The following is a 20198-nucleotide window of genomic DNA, read 5'->3' as shown; positions in this document are numbered from 1 at the left end:
GGCAAAATGCGATTTTTAAGCAGCTCCCTCTGTGGTCCAAGATTATCAGGCATCCCTGTGGGCTCTGCTGGTCCCCTTGGAGTTAATACTAAGAGAGGTTCAGCATATGGCAGTGTTTTGCAGCACCTCTCCTCCCTCACCTAATCCACCTTGCTTGGGCTTGGCTCTCAGCTGCTCAGTCATAAGTAACCACCAGACCAGACACTCACAACAGACTCTGAGTACACTCCTGAGAGTTTATTTTGCCCTGTTATAACCTTCCAACTTTCTGCTTTGAGTTTGCTGCTATGGTGCTGGCTTGCCACTGAGATTTGATGTCTGAGGGAATTAAATTAGACATCAGTTAACTGAAATGTCCACCTCACTCACAGGTGAACTTTGGGGCACTCAAGATGAGGTTCCTCCTGTGCTTTTGAGTAGCCTCTGTTAAGCTTAGGTGATGGTGGGGAGGCAGCAGTTCAGCCCATCACCAGTGTGACACAAAGTGGGCATCTTTGAGGTAGAGCAGAGAGGAGCAAAGAGCCTTGGTCTGGAGGCGAGGTGACCTGCAATTGTGGGTTGTGATGGCCCATGCTGATAGACTGTCTCCTTCCTTTTCAGTTTGGTTTTGCAGAAACTGTTTAAAAAATTGTATTGAAGCTGTGTTGAAAGAACACACGAAAAGGATGCAGGCAGAATTTTGTTGTCCCTGCTGGATTAAGCCATCATAGTCCAGACATCCTCTCACAGTCTGTGGAGGCTGGAGGGAACGGCTGTGCATCCACTGCAGCCCTGCAGAAGAGACTGGAGCACTGCACAGGTGATGCCATGTCAGCAGACCTGTGCAAAGCCCTTTTTATTGGGCACTGCTTCATGGCTTGGGGAAAATTAGAGGAATGGAGGAGGTGCCTCTGGGGAAGGAGTGCCAAAGGGCTCTGGAGGGTTTGAGGATAGGGCAGTGCTCCTGGAGAGAAGTGACAAATTTTGACTGTGGTGCAGAGAAAATCTTGTCTTTCTCCTGAAAAAAGGTTACTTGTAGGAACTTATTTTCACAGCACCTCCATGAAATGAGGAGGTAGTTTTGCTCCTGTCTTTTCAGATGAGTAGCTGTGGCAAGTAAAATTGAAGTGAAGATTTTCTGAGGTTTTGCGTGCCAAACCTGTGACCACTTGAAGCTCTTTTTTTTGGTCAAATATTACAACTTCAGCCATTTCTGTTAAACACACAATGAGCTGCTGCCTTTATTGGTGCTTGAACCTGGCTCCCAGTGGCCCACCCACCATCACAGGAGCAAGGACCAAATTTCACTGTGTCTTCATGGCAGGCCAAGGTTTGGGAAGGAAGTGAGCTACAGAGCCAGGCATGGAGTAGGAGAAGATGCATATTGAGTAGCTGTGTGTTCAAAGCCAGTTCTTCACTTTTGGGCACTGAATCTTTCTTGTTAGATGGGTGCTTTTTGATCCTGTGGTTCAAGACTAAAACATAACCTGTATCCACAAAGGAATCTAATTGAGATATATTGCCAGCTTCAGTTCTGTGGTTGCTAATGTCCCCATGGCTGTCCCTGCAACCTGATTAACATTTTATCTTCTCTATAGTGCAGTGTATGGTTGTGTGATACCAACATGAAACCAAACCAGCCTGGAAGCCAATGTATCAATGCAGAGCATTCCTCCTGATAGCTTATTTCACCTTTTTTAAACCAATAAACGTCCTGGGACAGATGGGCAAATTAGGTGAGCTCCCCATTTAGTCCTGAAGTGATTCTCTTAGTTTGTGGTGACAAGCTCAGATTTGCCATATGGCTGCACTTGCAGGACTTAACTCTTCCATTATCTGCCTGTGCTCAGCCTGTGTGGTGACAAAAGCTTTGCCTTGCATGTTGCATCAAGCCACCGTCTGACTGCAGACTTGGAAAAGTCCCAAATGTTAATTTTCATGGGATAAAGTAACCATCAAGGCATTAGCATGCCTGGAAAGAAGAACAAATGAATTCTGTTCAGCTCAGAAGATACTCTTACCATGGGAGGTTTGTGCTGAAGTCTTTGTTGAGGGATGGGGGATACAAACACACTGACCGGCAGGAGGGGAGTGTTGTGCTGGCTGTAAGGATGGACACAGAAAATCTCTTGCTTTCGTTACTGAAGCAGTAGGAAGAGGAATGCACAGGCTGCATGAGGGTGGTAGACAACCAAAAACCCACGGAGTGGGGTTTACATCCTCAGTACCACTCTGGAGCAGCACTCCTGGGTCATGCATTAACAGACAAGAACTAGCAAGGAACTGTGCTGTGCACAGCCATGTTCCTCGGTGCCCTTTCCTGGGCCATCCACCACTGATTCTAACTCCAGGCTTTGCTTCCCAGCCCACTGAGGAATCCTTTTCCTTCTGCATTGCTGTTTGCAGAGTGCCTGCTGTCAGGCTGGAGGAGCACCCCTGTGTCACTGGAGGATGTCTGCACTGCCTGGGGCTGTGCAAAGCATTTGGATGATGCTTGAGCCTTCATTAAAGCCACCAGGGGCATCAGGAGCTGCCTCCAGCAGTTTTGGGTCTGCAGACCAGTCTCTGCAGTAACTGATGTTGCATTTCTGCACCACTGGGCATCCTGCAGCTCTTGCCACTTGCCACCAAGCTGTGGAAGGGGGATGCCATTTCTCAGCTGCTCTGGCTACAGGCATACTGATGTGTTTTCTTACTTGGTGGGTCTGGTGCATGTTTTCAGCCTTGTGGACAAAGGCAAAGTTTTTGTGTATGTAGCAGGAATGGGTTCAAATGACTGCGACCTTTAAAGCAAGCATGAAAATAGGGAAACTAGCAAGGTCAAATGTGCCTTCTCATTCTTTTAAATGCAACTGGCCTTGGCAACTGGGTCTTTTCCCTGTGTTTGCAAGCTGTCAGCATCATTGCATAGTCCCGGAATCTTAAACAGCCACACTCAAAGTCAGCCCTTTCCTTCCGTCATCGAACTTTGGAGATTCAACGTGTTTTCAGCTCTTTCCTGCATACCCTGGGGGGCTGAAATTCCCAAACAGACAGAAACTTCTCAGGTTGCAAAAAAAAATGTGAAGGAGTTGAAGCTCTCCAGTGCCACCACTTTGTGGTGTGCCGGGGGTCCACGGAGGCTTTATGGGGAGTTCCAGTGAGCTGCCAGTTTCCTCTCCTCCCTTTCACCCTTCACTGTGGTTGGGTTGCCCCACAAGTCACTCTGACAGCAGCAGGGCCCAGGTGGTGGGTTTGGGGAGTGAGTTCACAGCACCTCTCAGCTGGTCTCTGTTTATTTTCCACCACACTGATCACCCTTTGGCAGGGCAGACAATCAGGCACCACGTGTTGGTGTGCTGTCCTACCCTGTGGCAACCCACAATCAGTGTGGGTGCACTCTGGGTTCAAAGGTCTTTTTAAATTGCTGCAGATCAATACTGCATGGCAAGGGAAGCAAAATACGCTGGAGAAAGGCCTCCCCAGGTAAATAAGAGCAACGTCCAGCAGAATTGTGCTGGTTCGTGGCAGTACCCCTGTAGAATTTCATTCTTGGGGGTTTTTTTGGTATGCAAAGTATGTGGATGGTTGAAATCTCACTTAAAAAGTGCCTGCTTTCTTTCCGTGTTCTCTCTGTCCTTTGAGGATTACGCTTCTCTCCAGTGTAAAAGCTGTGACAGAATTCATTATTGTCTCAGGCATGATGGTTGGGCTTATTTTGGTTATGCAATGTGTGCAGGGAGCAGGAGGAGCTGGCAGTGCAAGGGCCGTCCTTGTCTTCCGCACACCGTCTTCATTCCCAGTGTCTGCCTGCAAAGCTGGGGGTTATCTCCCCGTTTGCTCAGATTTACCATTTCATATGTGGTTTTGAACCACCCTGGACAATAAACTGTGGAGGTGACTGGGCATGATTTACTTGTGCAATTGTCCAAAGCCCTCTCACAGTGTGCTGTGTCCTCCCAGGCACTGTGTGTTCTGCCATGTGAGCCATCAGCAAGTCAGTACAGGTCTGTGGAAAATTACCTGAATACTGAGAAACGTTTGATTTCAAAATCATTCTTTGCATTTTTGGTGGGATTATCACAACTTCTTTATTTTTTTCCTGATATTGGCCGGGTGGGGAATGACTTGTAATCCAAGGTTCTCCGACTTCCGCCTTTTTTTTCCCACCCCGTGATCTCTGGCAGTCATAACACACAGAAATCACGACAGTGTGTTTTTCCACAAACGAATGATATCATAAATGAAGATTAGAAGTTATTTTGTCCTCAGGCATAACAGGCTATTTGCACTGGAGGCCTTCTGCCTGCTCTGGAAGGGTAAAGAGAGGACAGGTTAGTGTGTGGGGGATTTAATTCGTACTTAATTACCAGGGATGGTAGTGGTAAAGGCGAGAAAGCAGAACGCAGGGGAAGTAAGGATACATCTTTGTACGTGGTGCCTGTGCGTGGATGTACGTGTGCTCGTTTTTTTGGGTTCGCTTCAGACTGACTCTGCTGCAAATCATCCGGGTCTGAGGCTCCAATCCCTCTTTCTCCCAAGAAATGAGCACCGCATCCACCTTTCTCGGTGCCGGAGGCTCCAGCCCGCAACCTTTTTGTCGCCAGCCGCGGGCAGCCGCCCGGCGTGCGCTTCCTCACGTGCTAGTCATTCTCTTGTGTCAGAATAAAGCTCTCGTGGTTTTGTTCTGAGGAGGGATGCGGCCGTTCGCCAGGTAAAAAATCCCAACGCAAAACGCAGGGGTTAAAATAGGGGGGAGAGAGAGCTCCGGTGTCCCCCCAGCTCAGGGTCGGGGAGGAGGAGGACGGGCGAGCTCCCCCCCCAACACGCGGGATGCTAAAGCGGCGAATAAATAGGGCATCTGTGGAGGAGGGGTTTCCTCTTCCATGCCTGCCTGGTCGCACAGACGGTCCCCCCTTGCAGCTTGGGATTTGCAAGCTGAGGAATGGTTTTCTCGTGCGAACCGTAAGTGCCGTGTGGGTGCGCGGCCGCGGGCGCGGTGCCGGTGGGTTCTGGAGGAGCAGCGGGACCCGGCGGCCGCGGGGGGGGAGCGATGGATGCGATGGATGCGCTGCGCCACTGCCTCGCCGCAGCTCGCCTTGGACAAGTGGATGAGTGGGAAGTGCGGCACGTTAGCAGCAGGAATAGTGCTCAGGGGCCTCTCGCTTGCAATCAGCTGTGTTCGGGGGCCGGCACCCGAGGCGGTGGAGAGCCGTGGTAACAACCTTTGGGCTCGCCGGCGGGGGTGACGAGAGAAAAGCCTCCCCCAAAGCCTCCTCCAAAGCCTCCTCCGGCGCGCCCGCCGCTTCTCCCTGCGCACACACACCCACGGGCACGGGGCGGCTGGCACGGCACCAGCACGGACCGAGAAACGGCCTTGCCTTTCATACGAAAGGCCTAAGACCTGCCTTTGGCATCACCTCTCCAAACCGCGTCTTTTGTCCCTCACACGGTTAAGCTCCCCCTGCGACTCACTGAACAAAGGTTTCCTGGGCTGTGCATCTCATTGTTTTGCCGCTGGTAAACAATCCTGTCAGCTGGCAGGGCCATTTCAGCCCCTCCTCCTCCTCCAAAAGACATGTATGGTAGTCATTTTTTCTTATGACATTTGCACTTGTGAAGGAGAGTTTTGAACATATGTCAGGATGTTTTTCATTCTTTCAGACACTAAAATTTGAATGCTACTATTTACCTTATTTGAGCTTCCCCCCGTACCTTTTCCTGCAGCATTTTGACAGCTAAAGCAATGCAATTGGCATGCATTTTGTAATTCTTTTTGTTTGTGTGAATACATTTCAATCAACCTAGAAGCTCCTCCTACTGGTAGGTAATTCCTGAGTAGTTACTACAAATACACTGTGTATTTCTGGGGCCATGCAGTGACACAGCCTGAGACAGCTTAATGATTTTCTCTTGTAACCCAATGCTGGCAACTACATTGAGGGTATTAAGACCCAAATCCAATCTCGAGTCAGGTCAGTTAGTCCTTCTGTTCACGTTTGCAGACAGCTTTTAGTTGTAATCTCCTAGTTTTGTTCTTTTTCTGCCACTTCTATTGTGGTGTAAAGATTAAAATATTTAAAAACTGGCTTTGTTTGGCTTATCCCAGGCAACTTATGCATGTGTCTGAGTGCTAATCAGGGTGGTTTTTTAGCTTGGTCCATTGCAAAGGACAAGACAAGTCTGAATTTGTCAGGTTTTTTTGAGATTAGTGGTGATATTTTAATTGGATTTTTAAATATTATTATCTTCTTTTTTTTCCCCTTCTGGAGGCATGTTGAATTGTGGCAGGTGAGTTCTCAGTGGGAAGTGAACAATGGATAAGTAGGCCTTTTTTCTGTAAACAGTAAGTTTTTCCTGTTTGACCAATCTCAATTAACGTGAGAATCGCATTTCATAGAGGAAGAACTCAAATCAACAGTGGTGGCATGTTCCATCCTCTGGAAGAAGCTGGTTTTCTTTGCTGTACTTGACCTTTTAGTGCTGTTAATTGACTGTGTGTTGGGTGATTGATCACCTGGACCTGGTGGGAAGCTTTTGCCCCCAGGCTTGGAGGATTGCACTGTACACCCCCACCCCGCTCCCAGAAGGGCTGTCTTTACCCAGAAATGGTCAGGATGCATCTCGAAAGACTTCAAGAAGTTTCCTTCATGCAAAGAGCAGGTGATTTGTAAGAATATTTTCAGTGTGCAGATATGCATCTGAGAATGGTGGTTGCAAACTAAGACTTTTATGAATGTAATTAGTCTGTTTCACTCTTTTTTTTGCGCTGTAGCCAGGGAAATGGCAGTTGCCTGTGACTTCTGTGCAAGCTGAGGATACTCATGTTTTTCATCATTTTACCTCTTGCTTCAGTATAGAACTCTGCCCTTTTCCTTGGGCGCTGTGTCTGCTGACAGCAGCACATCAGCCTGTGCAATATCTGGACAAGGCTGCCCTCGCATTTATGCACTGCACTAGTATGAAGTTTTGTTAGGTTTTTAGTCTTCTTTGGCTGCTTAGCTCAAGTTTGAGATGAATGACTTAGTGCATTAAGGGTGTTTAATGACTGGCAAATGCCAAATTCTATCCAGAATATATAACAGATGAAATTACTTAATTACAATGGTGTGTCTGGTGACAATTGCTAGAAAGTAAGTACAAGCTCTCAGTACCACAATGATGCTGTCTTTGAGACTGTTGCTTCTATTAACACTAGAAGATAAAGATCCTTATACTTATGGTGATATTCATCTTTTGAAATTCAGAGTGATTTCTAATCCAAAACAATATTGGAGTGGTGGTGCAAAAAGGCATGCTTGGATTCTAAAACTGTTGCTTCTTAAATTTATTGAATGTGCTTTCAGTCATGAAGACACTTATTTACAATGCAATATCGTTTGGTTTTGCTTTGGACTTCCTTGTCTGTGTTCATCTGTCCACTATGCAGACTGAAGAAAGATGCTTTGCAACCTCTGAATTTTTCTGTAATGCAGCTTAGGCGTGGGAAGCAGGTGGATACAGAGACAGGAGCACAGGCAGCCAGAGATGATCCTGAGCAGCACAGTAAGCTGTGCTTTCAGCAGGTCAGGTGTGCCATCAGATGGTCCCAACATGTGCATGTCTCCAGAGCAGTTGTGGGAAGCATCACAGAATATGCAGGAAGTAAATTGCCATGGAGTGCAGTCAGGGACAGGGTGGAGATCAAGCCTTGCTTTCCTCCTGAGTGGCCTGAAGTCATGCAGAGTTAATAATGCAACAGTGTAGATGTTCAGCTGTGACTCTTCCATTCTGTACTCAGCACAGAGCCTGTATTGTCCATCTCTCCAGGGAAAAGGGTTCCTGAGTCACCTGCCTTTGGAGGACTACATGCCTTGTTAGTCTGCTGAGCATCATAACCAGTCAGATCCAAATTGACTGGTGGGAATAGGGCAGAGCAGGAGTTAGTTCTTCTGGATAAATAACTGCCAGCCCATGACAGCACCAGAAAATGTTGCAATGGCATGTTCATTGAGTACCATTTAATAGAAGCAAAACCAGGAGCAGGAAGATTTATACAGCAGCTGTTTGCTTGGGAGCCAGATGCTGTCTGCATACAGGGTTGAACTTGGGAGCAAAGTTCTGAAAAAAAAGCTCGTTAAGAAAAGTAAGAGCAGCTAAATGCTTTTGTCATGCACTGGTTTCCTCTCAATCAGCTCCAGCAGTGGAAAGCAGAGTCAGTGTAAAGGGGCAGAGGCAGGTGCTTTGCACCTCTGTCAGCAGCTCTGTGGGTGCAAGGCAGGAACATTGACTTGGGCCAAATCCTTCAGGCTGGTTTGCAGGGTTACATGAATCAGACAATACCAATTTTACTTTGGGAGAGTGCAGAGTTGTTAAATACCTGCCAGGAGCTTCAGTGTAGGACTGTGTTCTTCGAACCCTCACAGAACAACTGAAAGTGCTTTTGGTGCTTTTGGGACAAGGGGTAGGGGAAGCTTTCCATGCTCCTAATCCATATGAGACCCTAAATTTTCTGGTCTTACTCTGTACCTTGACACTAAACAACAGGACTGAACAAATCCAGCAGGATTATTCCCATATCTCCTCCATAAGTGCTTTACCTTGAATCAAGTGTCTAGCTGACATGTGTATCCTCTTTGGTTACCTTAAGGTTGTTAATAAGATCAGTTGTTGCTTACAGGGTGGCATATTCATTATGGATTAGGTATCCTGCATGTCTTCTGTCACTGTACCATCAGGCAGCTGCAAAACCCACTCATTACTGGCAGTTTGGACCACTCTTCTCTAAAACTTGGCAGGATGGTTTGGTAGCAGGCAGGACAGTGGGCCAGGACACTGTCCAGGCACCCTGTCTGGGCACTTCTGCCTTGGAACAATCTGTCCCTGCCTGCACTGCCTGACATTACATCCCTCACCCTGCCCCAGTCCCAGCTTGCACAATGCTGGTGTTGCCAAGTACATCAGGGTTCATGTCAGACTCCTCAACAATCCCCTGCATTTGGGGACATGCAGAGAACCCCTTGTACAAGATGCCCTTGCAGACCCACTGCTGGTTTTGTTTGTATGGTGACAGTTCCCAGCCACTGTGGCCAATGAACAGGAAATGTTTCAGCCTTTTCACAATACATACTTTAACTTTCTGTACTGCACTTGACTTAAATAATGAGGCTTATTTGTTAGTTGCTAGAGCAGGCAGTAGCTATAGGTTTAATTTGTTAATTTGCATTTTAGAAATCACATGCAAAGTTCAAAAAATCATCCTAAGGCATAAGAACATAACTAGAGATCAGGAGACCAGCACAGGGAAGCAATGCTGGCTAAGAAGGGGGCTCTGCTAGGACATGGGTAGGATGATTTCACCTGACCTTAGAGTCTGCAGTGTTGATATTTATAGTACTGCAGGGTAGACCATTGCAGTTCATGGGGAGAATAGCATGCTTTTTGGTACGGTTCATCTCATCTTGTGATCTGGATGTTCAAGACAGGTCTGATACAAATCATGATCTTTGGTTTTTTTCTCCATTAACTACCAAGATCTAGATGACAATCTCTATAGTAAGTCTGAAGTGATAAGTGTCACCCTGGTGTTGCCTTTTTAGTAATTTTTTGTTGGGAATTGCGATAAATGAGAATTTTAAGAAAGATTTGAGAGCAGTGAGGTAGTTTGCCAGATACTCCTCCAACACATGGAGACAAATTTGCCAAAATACAAAAGCATGCTACTTGGGTAACTTGAGGGGCTGATACGGGGTTTTGGCATGGGAATATGCTGTTAAGGCTGGAAATAAAAAAAAAAGTTTGCCTGCAGTTTGAGAGCTGTGCTACAAACAGCTGTAAGAAAAGTAAATGATCTCAGTGGTTCATTTGGTTGCCCGCAGCACAAGTCTCCCTGGCCATGTACTATTCTCCCCCCTCAGGATTGTTTTTTCATTTTTCACTCATCAGGAAAGTCTGGCGTATCTGTACTCATTCGTGTGGTGTTTAGAAGAGCTTTTAATGTTGTGGTGCTACAAGTTCTATAGTAGCTGTTGTTCAGGCCTTCTCCTCTCCTGTCATCATCCAGAGGATGGTGATGCCCAGGCACAGGTTGCCCAGAGAAGCTGTGGATGCCCCATCCCTGGAATTGTTCAAGGCCAGGTTGGATGGAGCTTTGAGCAACCTGGAATAGTGGAAGGTGTCCCTTCCCGTGGCAGGTTGGAAAAAGGTGATCTTTCCGGCCCTTCCCACCCAAACCATTCTGTGATTCTATGGTTTTCCCAGGTGGAGCGGTGGTTTGTGCAGATTCTGCCTCTCTTGGCAAAGTGGTACCTTGTTGATTAGTGTGGGCCTGTTGCTTGCTGAAGAAGACACCGAGTATAATTCACAGCAGGAAAATCAGACCACAGATACCCATTTTAGTTTAACTGCAGCAAATTCTGGTACAAAGTCCCACTTGGATGAACGTTCAGTGTTCCCTTGCAGATGAAAATTCACCTTGCTTATACAATTTCATTAAAGCCTTCACCCAAGACCTGCTTGCAGCTGTAGAGCAGGGCCTGCTGAGCCAATTTGGGTAGGTTTTGACTAAAACATGGCTCTGATTTACAGGCAGCAGCTTGACGTGACATGGCTTCATAAAGCTATGCCTGTCATCACCTTCTCCTGCTAACAGCCTTTCCACTGATTGACCATCTTTGTAACAGAATGTTCTTCCTGGTTTGCTTAGGGTGAAGAAGCTGAAGGAAACATTTGCTTTTATACAACTATTGGACAAAAACATGAGTAACCTTCGCACCTGGTTGGCCCGGATTGAGTCTGAGCTTTCCAAGCCTGTTGTTTATGACATCTGTGATGACCAAGAAATCCAGAAGAGACTGGCAGAACAGCAGGTGGGAAATAGCAGCAGCCAGAGTAAATGAGCTAAAATGCTGCTGATTGGTCCTGGTATAAAATCACCTGTTTCTTTTCTTGAGTGAGCCCTTCTGACTGTTTGCTTTGCATGGCACGTTCCTGCCAAGATGCGCTACATGGAAAATTTGTATTTGCTTGCAGTAATTTCAGTATTGTGTTGAATTACCCCTACTTCTCCCTCTCCCCATTCACCCAAGGAAAACATGCAAAATACAAACAAAAGCAAATTTGCTCAGTTCAGTACAGCAGACTTCCTGAGGACTAGGCAGGGCACAGACAGTGGGCAGAGTACATGAGGATGACTTAGACTGACAAGGCGTGAATGCTGCTCTCCACAAAGTCGCCGTGACCAATCCAAGTGCTGCGATTTGATGCATTGCCCCCACTGGCTCCAGTTCTCGTCCCTTCCTTGCAGACAGCAGAGCAAGTTTGGCAGAGCAGGATGCTTGAGCTTTGGAGGGTGGACTTGTGCAGACACACCTTTGGCTGAGGTTTGATCCAGAGGCAGGCTCTGAAGATCCCTCAGGGCTGGGGGAGCTGGCACATGAATGCTGCTGAGACAAGTGTGAACCAACCTCACACTGCTGGGTGTTGGTGGGCATTTATCCAAGGCATTTGTTTACCAGGGGCATCTTAGGAGAGGAGTTGGATAGTCCTGTAGTAAATTTCTCTAGCCAGCGAGGAAAAGGAACTTCTCCAAAGTGCAGACTTGATGGTGGAGTCATCCTTTGCTCAGGGCTGTGCTGTAAGTCTGCCCCAGTTCTGAGTGCTTGGCTGTCATCTGGCCTTTGTGTTAAACAACAGTATTTGCCCAAAAACTAAAGATCAAGAATGAGTCTGTCAAGTTTGGAAGCTTCGAAGCTTTATGGTGTCTGCCTTTAGGAACATTTACTGGTGTCCTTCCCATCCATTCCATCTTTTCTCTCTGGCTTCTGCTTTCATGTCTAAGGATCCCTGAGTGACCCAAACCTGGGGACTCTGTTCTACGTTGGTTGGTGTGGCTGTCCTTGCACTCATGTCCTAGATGTCACGGGATGGGCCAGCTCCTCTGTGACAGGAGTGGAGGTGACTCCCACTGACTTCATTGCAGGAGCTGGTCCATCACCAGAAGCTTGGCCCAGTGCCTCTTATGGTTTAATCTGAATTGTGAATGGCCATATAAACAACAAGGAAATATTTTCTTCTCATCCAAACCTTTTGCATTCTCAAAGGCCATAATAAATTGCCAGGCTGAGCAGAGCATGGAGCACAAAGGAATTGTGTCCAAACTAATTTATTTTTATTATGGGTGTTCAAGGTTCAGCTAGCTCTAAGAGCCATCATTTGCTGCTCAGAGCTACTATTTTTTTTATGCTGTTTTACATACAGACCTCTAGGCACCTCTAGACTTCTACTGTAGCTTTTTATCAGGCTGAGTATGAGAAGACTGTGCTGATTAAAAAGACCACAGTAAAAAAAAAAGCTGCTTTTGCTCCGCATTAGTGAAACATTTATCTGAATGCGACAAGTAAAAAGATCTTTCCTGGTTTTATCTGAACAATTATTTCAGCAAAAGCAGAGCAATGGTGAGAAATATGCCCTACAGGCTTCTTTTATTTGACATCCATGACTGGAAAAGCTTTACCTGTGCAGTCTTGAATAATGAAATTTAAAAGCCTTGTGTATCCACAGAGGTATTTTATGGCATGTTACTACAACGTGAATGATACTAATTTTAAGATTGCAAAGGTGTTTCACTAATGCAAAAATCTAGCAGTGTGTAGTCTCTTTAAGCTCTCTGGGCAGTGCAATGCAGAGTTGAAGGAATGGTACCTTGTGGGGCTCAGTGTATGTTCCTCACCCTCTCTCTTAGTTTGTTGTGTTTGTCTCACTTAATGCAGTTAGGTCATTTGGAAAACAGCATGGATTCTGCCTGGGCTATTCCATGAACCCAGGCATGGCCTGAAGTAATGAGATCGTGTCAGTAACATTACCAAAAGTGCAAGTTAGAATTAATTTTAATCTGTGGTCAAAATTCTCATTTTCACAAATACACCGGTAAATCCAGTGGAATGTAGTGAATTCAGAAGAGACTTCATAAAGCTTCAGGTACTGATGGTGAGGTAGAGCCTCCTCCCAGCTGTAGAGACTGTGTTGAAAAGAGACTGATGCATCTTGCTCAGTAAATAGCTGTGAATCCTTAGTAACCTGTAAAAATTTCTGTTGGGTCTCCTTCTGGCAGTCTCTCATCCATCTAAAGATTTTTGCTCCTACATTCCTTAAAGCTGTTCATTACTACAAATCCCACAAGCCATATTTTGACCATTTATGGCTCAGGCCTTGATTCAGGTACCCACATAACCACTGAGGACTGCCACTGAGTGATACTCAACTCCTTGACTCCTTGCAGCTTGTTGTCTTCCGGGAAAAATCTTTCTTCAACTCTTTTTGTATTTGCTACAAGCTATGTCTGTTTCCAGGTTTTGTTTTGTTTTGTTTTGCTTTGTTTGGGGTTTTTTTTTAAGTCTAGAGCAAAACCAATTCTGCTTCATCTGTTGACTGAAATCAGTAAATACCATTTAATGGGAGCTCCAGTTCACTTTTGTCAGGAAAATGCTCATTTGTGTTTGTTGCTCTAGTGTTATTCAAGCAAAAGTCTCTGTATTCTTCATTAGAAAAGCCAGAAATGGGCTGAAAAAATGGAATTGTAGTGGCTGTTGTAATTTTATTAATGTTGAAAGTTGGTAGCATAGTACAGACCTACCTTTCAATAAGAAATATTTAGATAAGGCCTTGTTTCTGTCTTTCAATTACAGTGACTTGAGGAGTAGTAATGGGTACAGGATGAGAGGCAAGACTATCATGGAGATGCAGGCTCTGGAGAAGAAACCTGTAGTGTAGATTAGACAGAAGGTCCTTTGCCAGACCCTTTGAAACAGTCTGTGAGAACAGGAGCCCTAGGAGAGAGAGTAAGAAAAGTAGTGTAACACCAGGTACTTGTGTTTGTGTTTCATGCTGCAGCCTGTGATCAGTCACAAAAATGCACATACTGCACTAGGAGTTCTCTGACAAGCCTTTCAGTGTAGTAACCTGATATGAGACAGTCATCTTGTGCTGTCAAAATTAGTAAGAATTTATTTATAGTATAAGTAAGGTTTGGATTTTGATTGCACATTAAAATTGTCCAGACTGTTAATGAGAAGATTGAGTTTAGACTGAGACACCAAAGGTGGACAGCCCTTTTTTTGCATGGCATTTCTCTCCTGACCTGTGTCATCTGCACAGCTCATGCTGCAAGTCTTTTCTAAAGCTAAATAAGCTTTTCCTGACACAGGAATTGCTCTTTCCCCATCCTCTGCAGCATTTTAAAAGGGTATGGCTGAAATGTAGCTGTGCATGTTTCCTTCCACTGACGCTGTTCTTTTGCCAATGGCAGGATCTGCAGAGAGACATAGAGCAGCACACGGCGGGTGTGGAGTCCGTGTTTAGCATCTGTGAAGTCCTGCTCCACGACTCAGATGCGTGTGCTAATGACACAGAGTGTGACTCCATCCAGCAAACCACCAGGAGCTTGGACAGACGGTGGAGAAACATCTGTGCCATGTCTATGGAAAGGCGAATGAAGTACGTCTCTCTTCTTACCCTACAGAAGTCTGTGGCAGCATTTGGAGGAAACGCTGTAGCTGTTGCCACAAGCTGAATTTTGAGGAGGAAGAAAGAATCCAGAGTTGATAGTTAGCTTGTGATAAAACCTTTCTGTTCTTGCTCTCTCAGAATCGAGGAAACCTGGCGTCTGTGGCAGAGGTTTTTGGATGACTATTCTCGCTTTGAAGATTGGCTAAAAGCATCTGAAAGTATAGCAGCTAGGCCTAATTCTTCAGAGGTTTTGTACACACATGCAAAAGAGGAGCTGAAGAAATTTGAGGTGAATTTTTTAACTTCCTTTTTTATGGTCAGCATCGGGCTGCTGAATACTTATTGTCTGTGCAAAATGCCTGGGTCACTAGAAAACACTACTTTGGCATTGGTAGTATGGGGAACGTAAATAATTTTGTGAATGTGCAGCTGCTAGATGTCTGTTTGTCTCCAGAATTTTTTTTTTAATGTGGGGAATAAAATGCTCAGAACAGACACTTATAAGTTAAAGCCTTGCTTTTTATAGGCAAGAGACTTTTGTAGTTTGATTTTTTTTTTTCTTCCTTTTCCCAGTGAGCTGAGTCTGAGCAGATGGTTTAAAATATGGGTTTTAAAATCTGAATTTAGTTTTGCTGTTGGAAGGTCTGTTTTTAAGGGAGAGTGCATCATCTCTCTTGCATCATCTCTCTTGATGGGTAGTATCCACATCCTGACTCTTACCAGGGAATGAGCTCCTCACTTTGCCCTGCAGGCGTTCCAGCGGCAGATCCATGAGCGCCTCACGCAGCTGGAGCTGATCAATAAGCAGTACCGGCGCCTGGCCCGTGAGAACCGCACTGACTCTGCCAGCAAGCTCAAACAGATGGTGCACGAGGGCAACCAGCGCTGGGATAACCTCCAGAAACGAGTCGCTTCCATTCTCAGGAGACTCAAGGTAATGGCCCGGTGGGGTGAGAGAGTGAGGAGCACTCGCAGGTTTCTGCAGGAATTACCCAAGAGCAAAGCCTACATCAGAGCTACTCTGTGTGTCCTGAGCTACTGGCACAGCAGAGCAGCTCTGGAAGAGTCACCGAGTACATGGTGTAAACCTGACCTTGGTAGATCGGTTCTTGGTAGCTGAAGAAAAGCTTAAAGCAGATTTTGGGAGGTCAGTTGCAGTACTCATTGCTCCTATCACACTTTCCTCTTACCTTCTTGTAATGGGTGGATGTGTTCATGCACTTGCACCTTTCCATAGGTAAGAAGCAGAGAGACAAAAGGGCCCCAAGTGCACGTATGGTTTGGAGTTTCCAAATCAGCTCTACTGTGTGCCAGGTTGTGATTCACCAACAAGGCATTAAACATGGAGATGTGATGGAAAGGCACAGCTCCTGCTGTGCTCCCTGCCTGATGGGGAATGTTGTTGAAGACTGTATTTGTGACACATCTTTGAAGTATCTTGCCCGTCAGTTAAACTGATCTCTGGGCAGATACTCTGTGCTGTGCCCTGGGGGAAACTTGTGACTGCCAGATTTTTAAATACAGCAGTGCTGCAAGCAACTGACAGGGAAAACTGCTAGCTCCCAGAAGTCAGTGGATGAGGCAGTGAGAGCAGTGATGGGGTTTGATCTGTGCAGCTACAAATTGTTATGTTTGGGATGTTACATGATCCCCTTCCTGAGCAGTAAATCCACCCATGAGAACAGGCAAGCTGCATGTCTGTTAGCAGCTTCTGTGGGGCATGCCATGTCAAACAGTGCATTAATTACACTGGCGTGATCATTCATGATCCAGCCTCTCCATTGTAAAATCAGTAAAAACTGATTTTAATCCCATAGTTTTACTTTAATTAGAGATGGGGTTTGCTTCCTTTGTTTATCTCTGTTTTAAGTTTAGAACAAATTAGATGTTAAGCCTCAGTCCAAGTAACTGTCACTGGTATAATGATGTGGGAGAAGGAATGTGTGGAATCAAGAATATAATTTTATAGAAGCATCTTGAATTGCTAAAATTCTGCTCCGTCTTTTGTACAAATAACGTACTAGTATAGGGCACAGTTCTAGCATCATCAAAGGAAGAGGACAGGTTTTATACATGGCATGCTGCTGTTTGTGTCCTAATGGCCTTTAAGGTGAACAGGAGTTTTTAAATAAAACACTGATTTCAGAGAGCTCCTGTGACCTGTCTCTTCTAGTAGCTGAAGTCATGTAACACTGGCTCCTTTTTTCCATCCAGCACTTCACCAATCGGAGAGATGAGTTTGAGGGGACAAGGGAAAGCATCCTTGTCTGGCTCACAGAAATGGACCTACAGCTGACAAACGTGGAGCACTTCTCAAAAAGTAACTTTGACGACAAAATGCGCCAGTTAAATGTACGTATCCCCATGAAGCAGTTGTTTACTGTAGCCCAGTGATCCTGTTGGGCTGCCCTTGCCTGACAGAATCGTCTGCTTTTCTGTAACTTCACAATAGCCACCAGATCTCTGTAGGACTATATTTGTTAGAAGACAGCAGTAAATTGTTAAGACATGCTGCCTGAATCAAAATTATGCTGTGCAGTATTTAATTCAGATTAAGTGTTCAAGCTCAGTTCTGTCCTGCCATTTTCTCCTGCCAATGCATGTCAGTGACAGTGGTATCTGGCCTGGAAATCAGCAGATGCTGGTTAACAGTAAGAGCTATATTCCTAAATTCAGGCATTATTTTCTGGCATTATAGTACAACCTCTCCTAGGAGCTCATAGTTTGTAGCTGGGAATTTCAACAGAAATTAGACATCAGGAATGTGCAGTGATTCTGAGGAATATACTAGTTCTTTGCTACATCATATGCTCATTTCTCCTTTCTCCCTGCACTGTTATTCCTTTGGGATGTAGATTTACTGTTGTGTAGGCTGGAGGCCCAAGCAACCAAACAAATTTCTTGGCTGCTGAGAAAAAGATAGTGTACCCAACAGAAAAATGAGCTCTGATTAGCTGAGCTCTCGTATCACGATCCCCTGCAGGCTCAGGACACTGCAGCCATATTGATGTACACATGGGTGGAAAATGCCTCTTCATTTGGAGCTGTAATTCTGCTGATAAAACAAACCTTTGGACCTCTTGAGTAAAAAGATATTTGCCAAATTAAATTAGACAACAATGTCAATTGCTGCTTGTCTTTTACTACAGTGAGCTAGGAAACAGGGACAAACCTTAGGCTGGAAAGGGCCAATGAAGAAGTAATTATTTTTCTTTTATGTTCCAAATAGGGTTTCCAACAGGAAATAACATTAAACACCAATAAGATTGATCAGCTAATCGTTTTTGGGGAGCAGTTGATTCAGAAGAGCGAGCCTTTGGATGCCATCCTGATTGAAGATGAATTGGAAGAACTTCATCGATACTGTCAGGAGGTGTTTGGGCGAGTTGCCCGGTTCCATCAAAGACTGACTTCAAGGGATCCTGTAAGAAGCAACAGTTGTTCCAAAGCTTTGATAAGATTTTGGTGTTTGAATTGCAATGGTTATTTTTGGTTTTGAATTGCAATTGCTTATTCCTAGCAGCTTGACTGAGTGGTTTGAGCTCTAAGGAGTTGGGAGCTCTGCAGGAGATGTGCCAGCCTTGCTAAATCTTTGTTGCCAATCCTTTCATGCCTCTCCATCTGCAGAATCTGGAGAGTAACATGGAGGTAGTTCATAAGGTTCAGAATTATGTAGTTGTGGCTTGAAGGCTTCAAAATCTTTTTAGGTGTTTCTAATATCACTTCGTTGTCTTTAATATCAATAATATGGTTAGAATATCTCTTTATGTATTTGTTTGTCCACTCCATCTGTCCACTTTTGTTGTGAAAACCCTGAATGGGGAACAGCATGCACTTTGCTTTTCCCTGGGAACTTTCAGATGATTCTCAGTTTGCTTGGCCTCAAAAAGAAAGAACATCTGTTAGAAAGCCAGGTAAAGGAAGTAACATGAGCAACTACAAGTGGCTGTTCACTCCTGCCTGAGCATGATTTCCTTGCTGTGACCTGTTTAGTCCATTGGGAACTGAGTACTCCTCCTGCAGACTGGACAGATACTGTGGTGGTAGTTGAGTGCCTTGAAAGAAGGGAGGTATCTGCTGATGTGAGGGTTGGTTTTGGCAAAAGAGGAAGAAGGCAGAAATTACATCTCCCTTTAATTTTAGGCACGTGTCTTTGGTTGCTGCATCTCACCACAAATCTGTCTCCAGTAGTACTGTGTGGCTCAATCATTAGCTCATTTAAGATCTCTTGTAAATCTTATTAATATGCAGTAATTGTTACTTATATGTAGGGATTGGACGATGAAAAAGATAACTCTGAAAATGAGACAGACCAAGAAGACTCCAGAGAAATCCAGAATGATCCCTGGCATAAGAAGGCCATCACTGAGGGGCCCTCATCCACACAGTCCCTTTGCCACCTTGTGCCCCCTACTCAAGGCCATGAGAGATCAGGCTGTGAGACCCCTGTCAGTGTTGACTCCATCCCACTGGAGTGGGATCACACAGGTGATGTGGGAGGTTCTTCCTCTCATGAAGATGATGAAGAAGCAACATACTACAGTGCTCTGTCAGGTGAGAACCAATGTCTGGCAGTTTGGCTTGACATGGACAGCTGGAGGATGTCCCTGTGTGGGAAGGGAGGGGGATTGAAGTCTTGCTCCCACATTGTTGGTTGGTTTTCAAGTACCATGAATAGATGTGAGCAGACTCATCTCTTAGATGTCTTGATGAAGGAAATGGTACTGTCTAAACCAAGCTTTTATTTTAGAAACATAAGGTTTTTAGAAGCCTTACTGTTTAAGAATGTTTGAAAATGGTATCAGCCACTTACTTTGCTCTTTGTCTTTGCTGTCCCTCATTGTTTCAGTTGTTCTTAATAGTTGGAAAATATTGAATAGTGAGGAAAATGACATTATTCTTTTTTCAGATGTAGAAATCACTGAAAACCCTGAGGCATATCTTAAAATGACCACAAAAACTTTGAAAGCATCTTCTGGTAGGCACCTGCTAATGCATGTGTCTGAACATGGCAATCTCCCTGTGCTGCACGCTATATTCCTCAACCTCTCTCATACGTAATGTCTGACTTCCTGCCTTGTGTGGACACCATGTCTCATCCTGTCATGGTGTTCTTACGCTGCAGTATCCACATGGACATTAAAAGCAGTCAAGAACACACCATTTAGATTTTGCCTGGTAAATGCCAAGGTGGTTAATGTGCATTTCATTGTACTGATCCAAAGTCTTTTGGTTCTTTCTCGGTGGTTTGCTCTGGGTAGTAACAATTTTTGGTTGTTTCTAATTTTGGTCGCGTAATTACTGAGGGCCGTAGCTCCAACTCTGCAAGTATTTTTCTGTGGTTTGTGCATGACAGAACTACGTGTGTCCTGTCTGTTAAATCCAGAACAAACATTCTCCAAACCAGGACGTGTCAACTTGTTCCCACTGACATGTTGCAGATGTGTGATAGTTACTGTTGGGATGCAAACTTTACAAAACCACGGTGCAGCCTTGTCTTTTGGTTTTTTTGAATACTCATACCTGTATTCAAGCATTTTCCAGAAGAAAACAGAATGTCCCATAACTGCATGGCTCTCATCTCATTACCTTTGAAACACTGTTGATGTTTTGCAAATGTGCATGCTTTGCAAGGAAAGCTGCAAAACTGTCATTTTTATGCCATAACTTGATGCCATTTTATTCAAAGCGCTTTCTAACTTAATACAAAGCAACAGCTTCTTCATGGAGGTGGGATCTTCTGCTCATGGTGTGTG

The 20198-nt window shown here is 45.0% G+C and overlaps 1 protein-coding gene across 4 annotated transcripts in view; it reads left to right on the top strand.

Annotated features, from left to right (window-relative positions):
- Window positions 1-20198, top strand: part of SYNE2 (spectrin repeat containing nuclear envelope protein 2) — a 158029-nt gene that overhangs the window by 128659 nt on the left and 9172 nt on the right. For 2 of the 4 annotated variants that reach the window (XM_042047759.1, XM_042047758.1), the window contains exons 101-108: window positions 10643-10805; window positions 14243-14430; window positions 14581-14731; window positions 15194-15376; window positions 16657-16794; window positions 17672-17866; window positions 18714-18996; window positions 19352-19420. In XM_042047759.1, coding sequence (XP_041903693.1) covers window positions 10643-10805; window positions 14243-14430; window positions 14581-14731; window positions 15194-15376; window positions 16657-16794; window positions 17672-17866; window positions 18714-18996; window positions 19352-19420 — 1370 coding nt within the window. Of the gene's footprint in view, window positions 1-10642; window positions 10806-14242; window positions 14431-14580; window positions 14732-15193; window positions 15377-16656; window positions 16795-17671; window positions 17867-18713; window positions 18997-19351; window positions 19421-20198 lie in introns of those variants that run through there. The other 2 variants (XM_042047760.1, XR_006019356.1) reach the window with 2 other exon arrangements.

Source organism: Corvus kubaryi, unplaced genomic scaffold (assembly GCF_017639235.1).
Source record: "Corvus kubaryi isolate FWS band 111438036 unplaced genomic scaffold, C.kubaryi_AGA036_p1.0 66, whole genome shotgun sequence".
In the NCBI taxonomy this organism is placed as follows: domain Eukaryota; kingdom Metazoa; phylum Chordata; class Aves; order Passeriformes; family Corvidae; genus Corvus; species Corvus kubaryi.
Note: the sequence above shows the minus strand (reverse complement) of the source record. Positions and strands in the feature narration are given on the sequence as shown.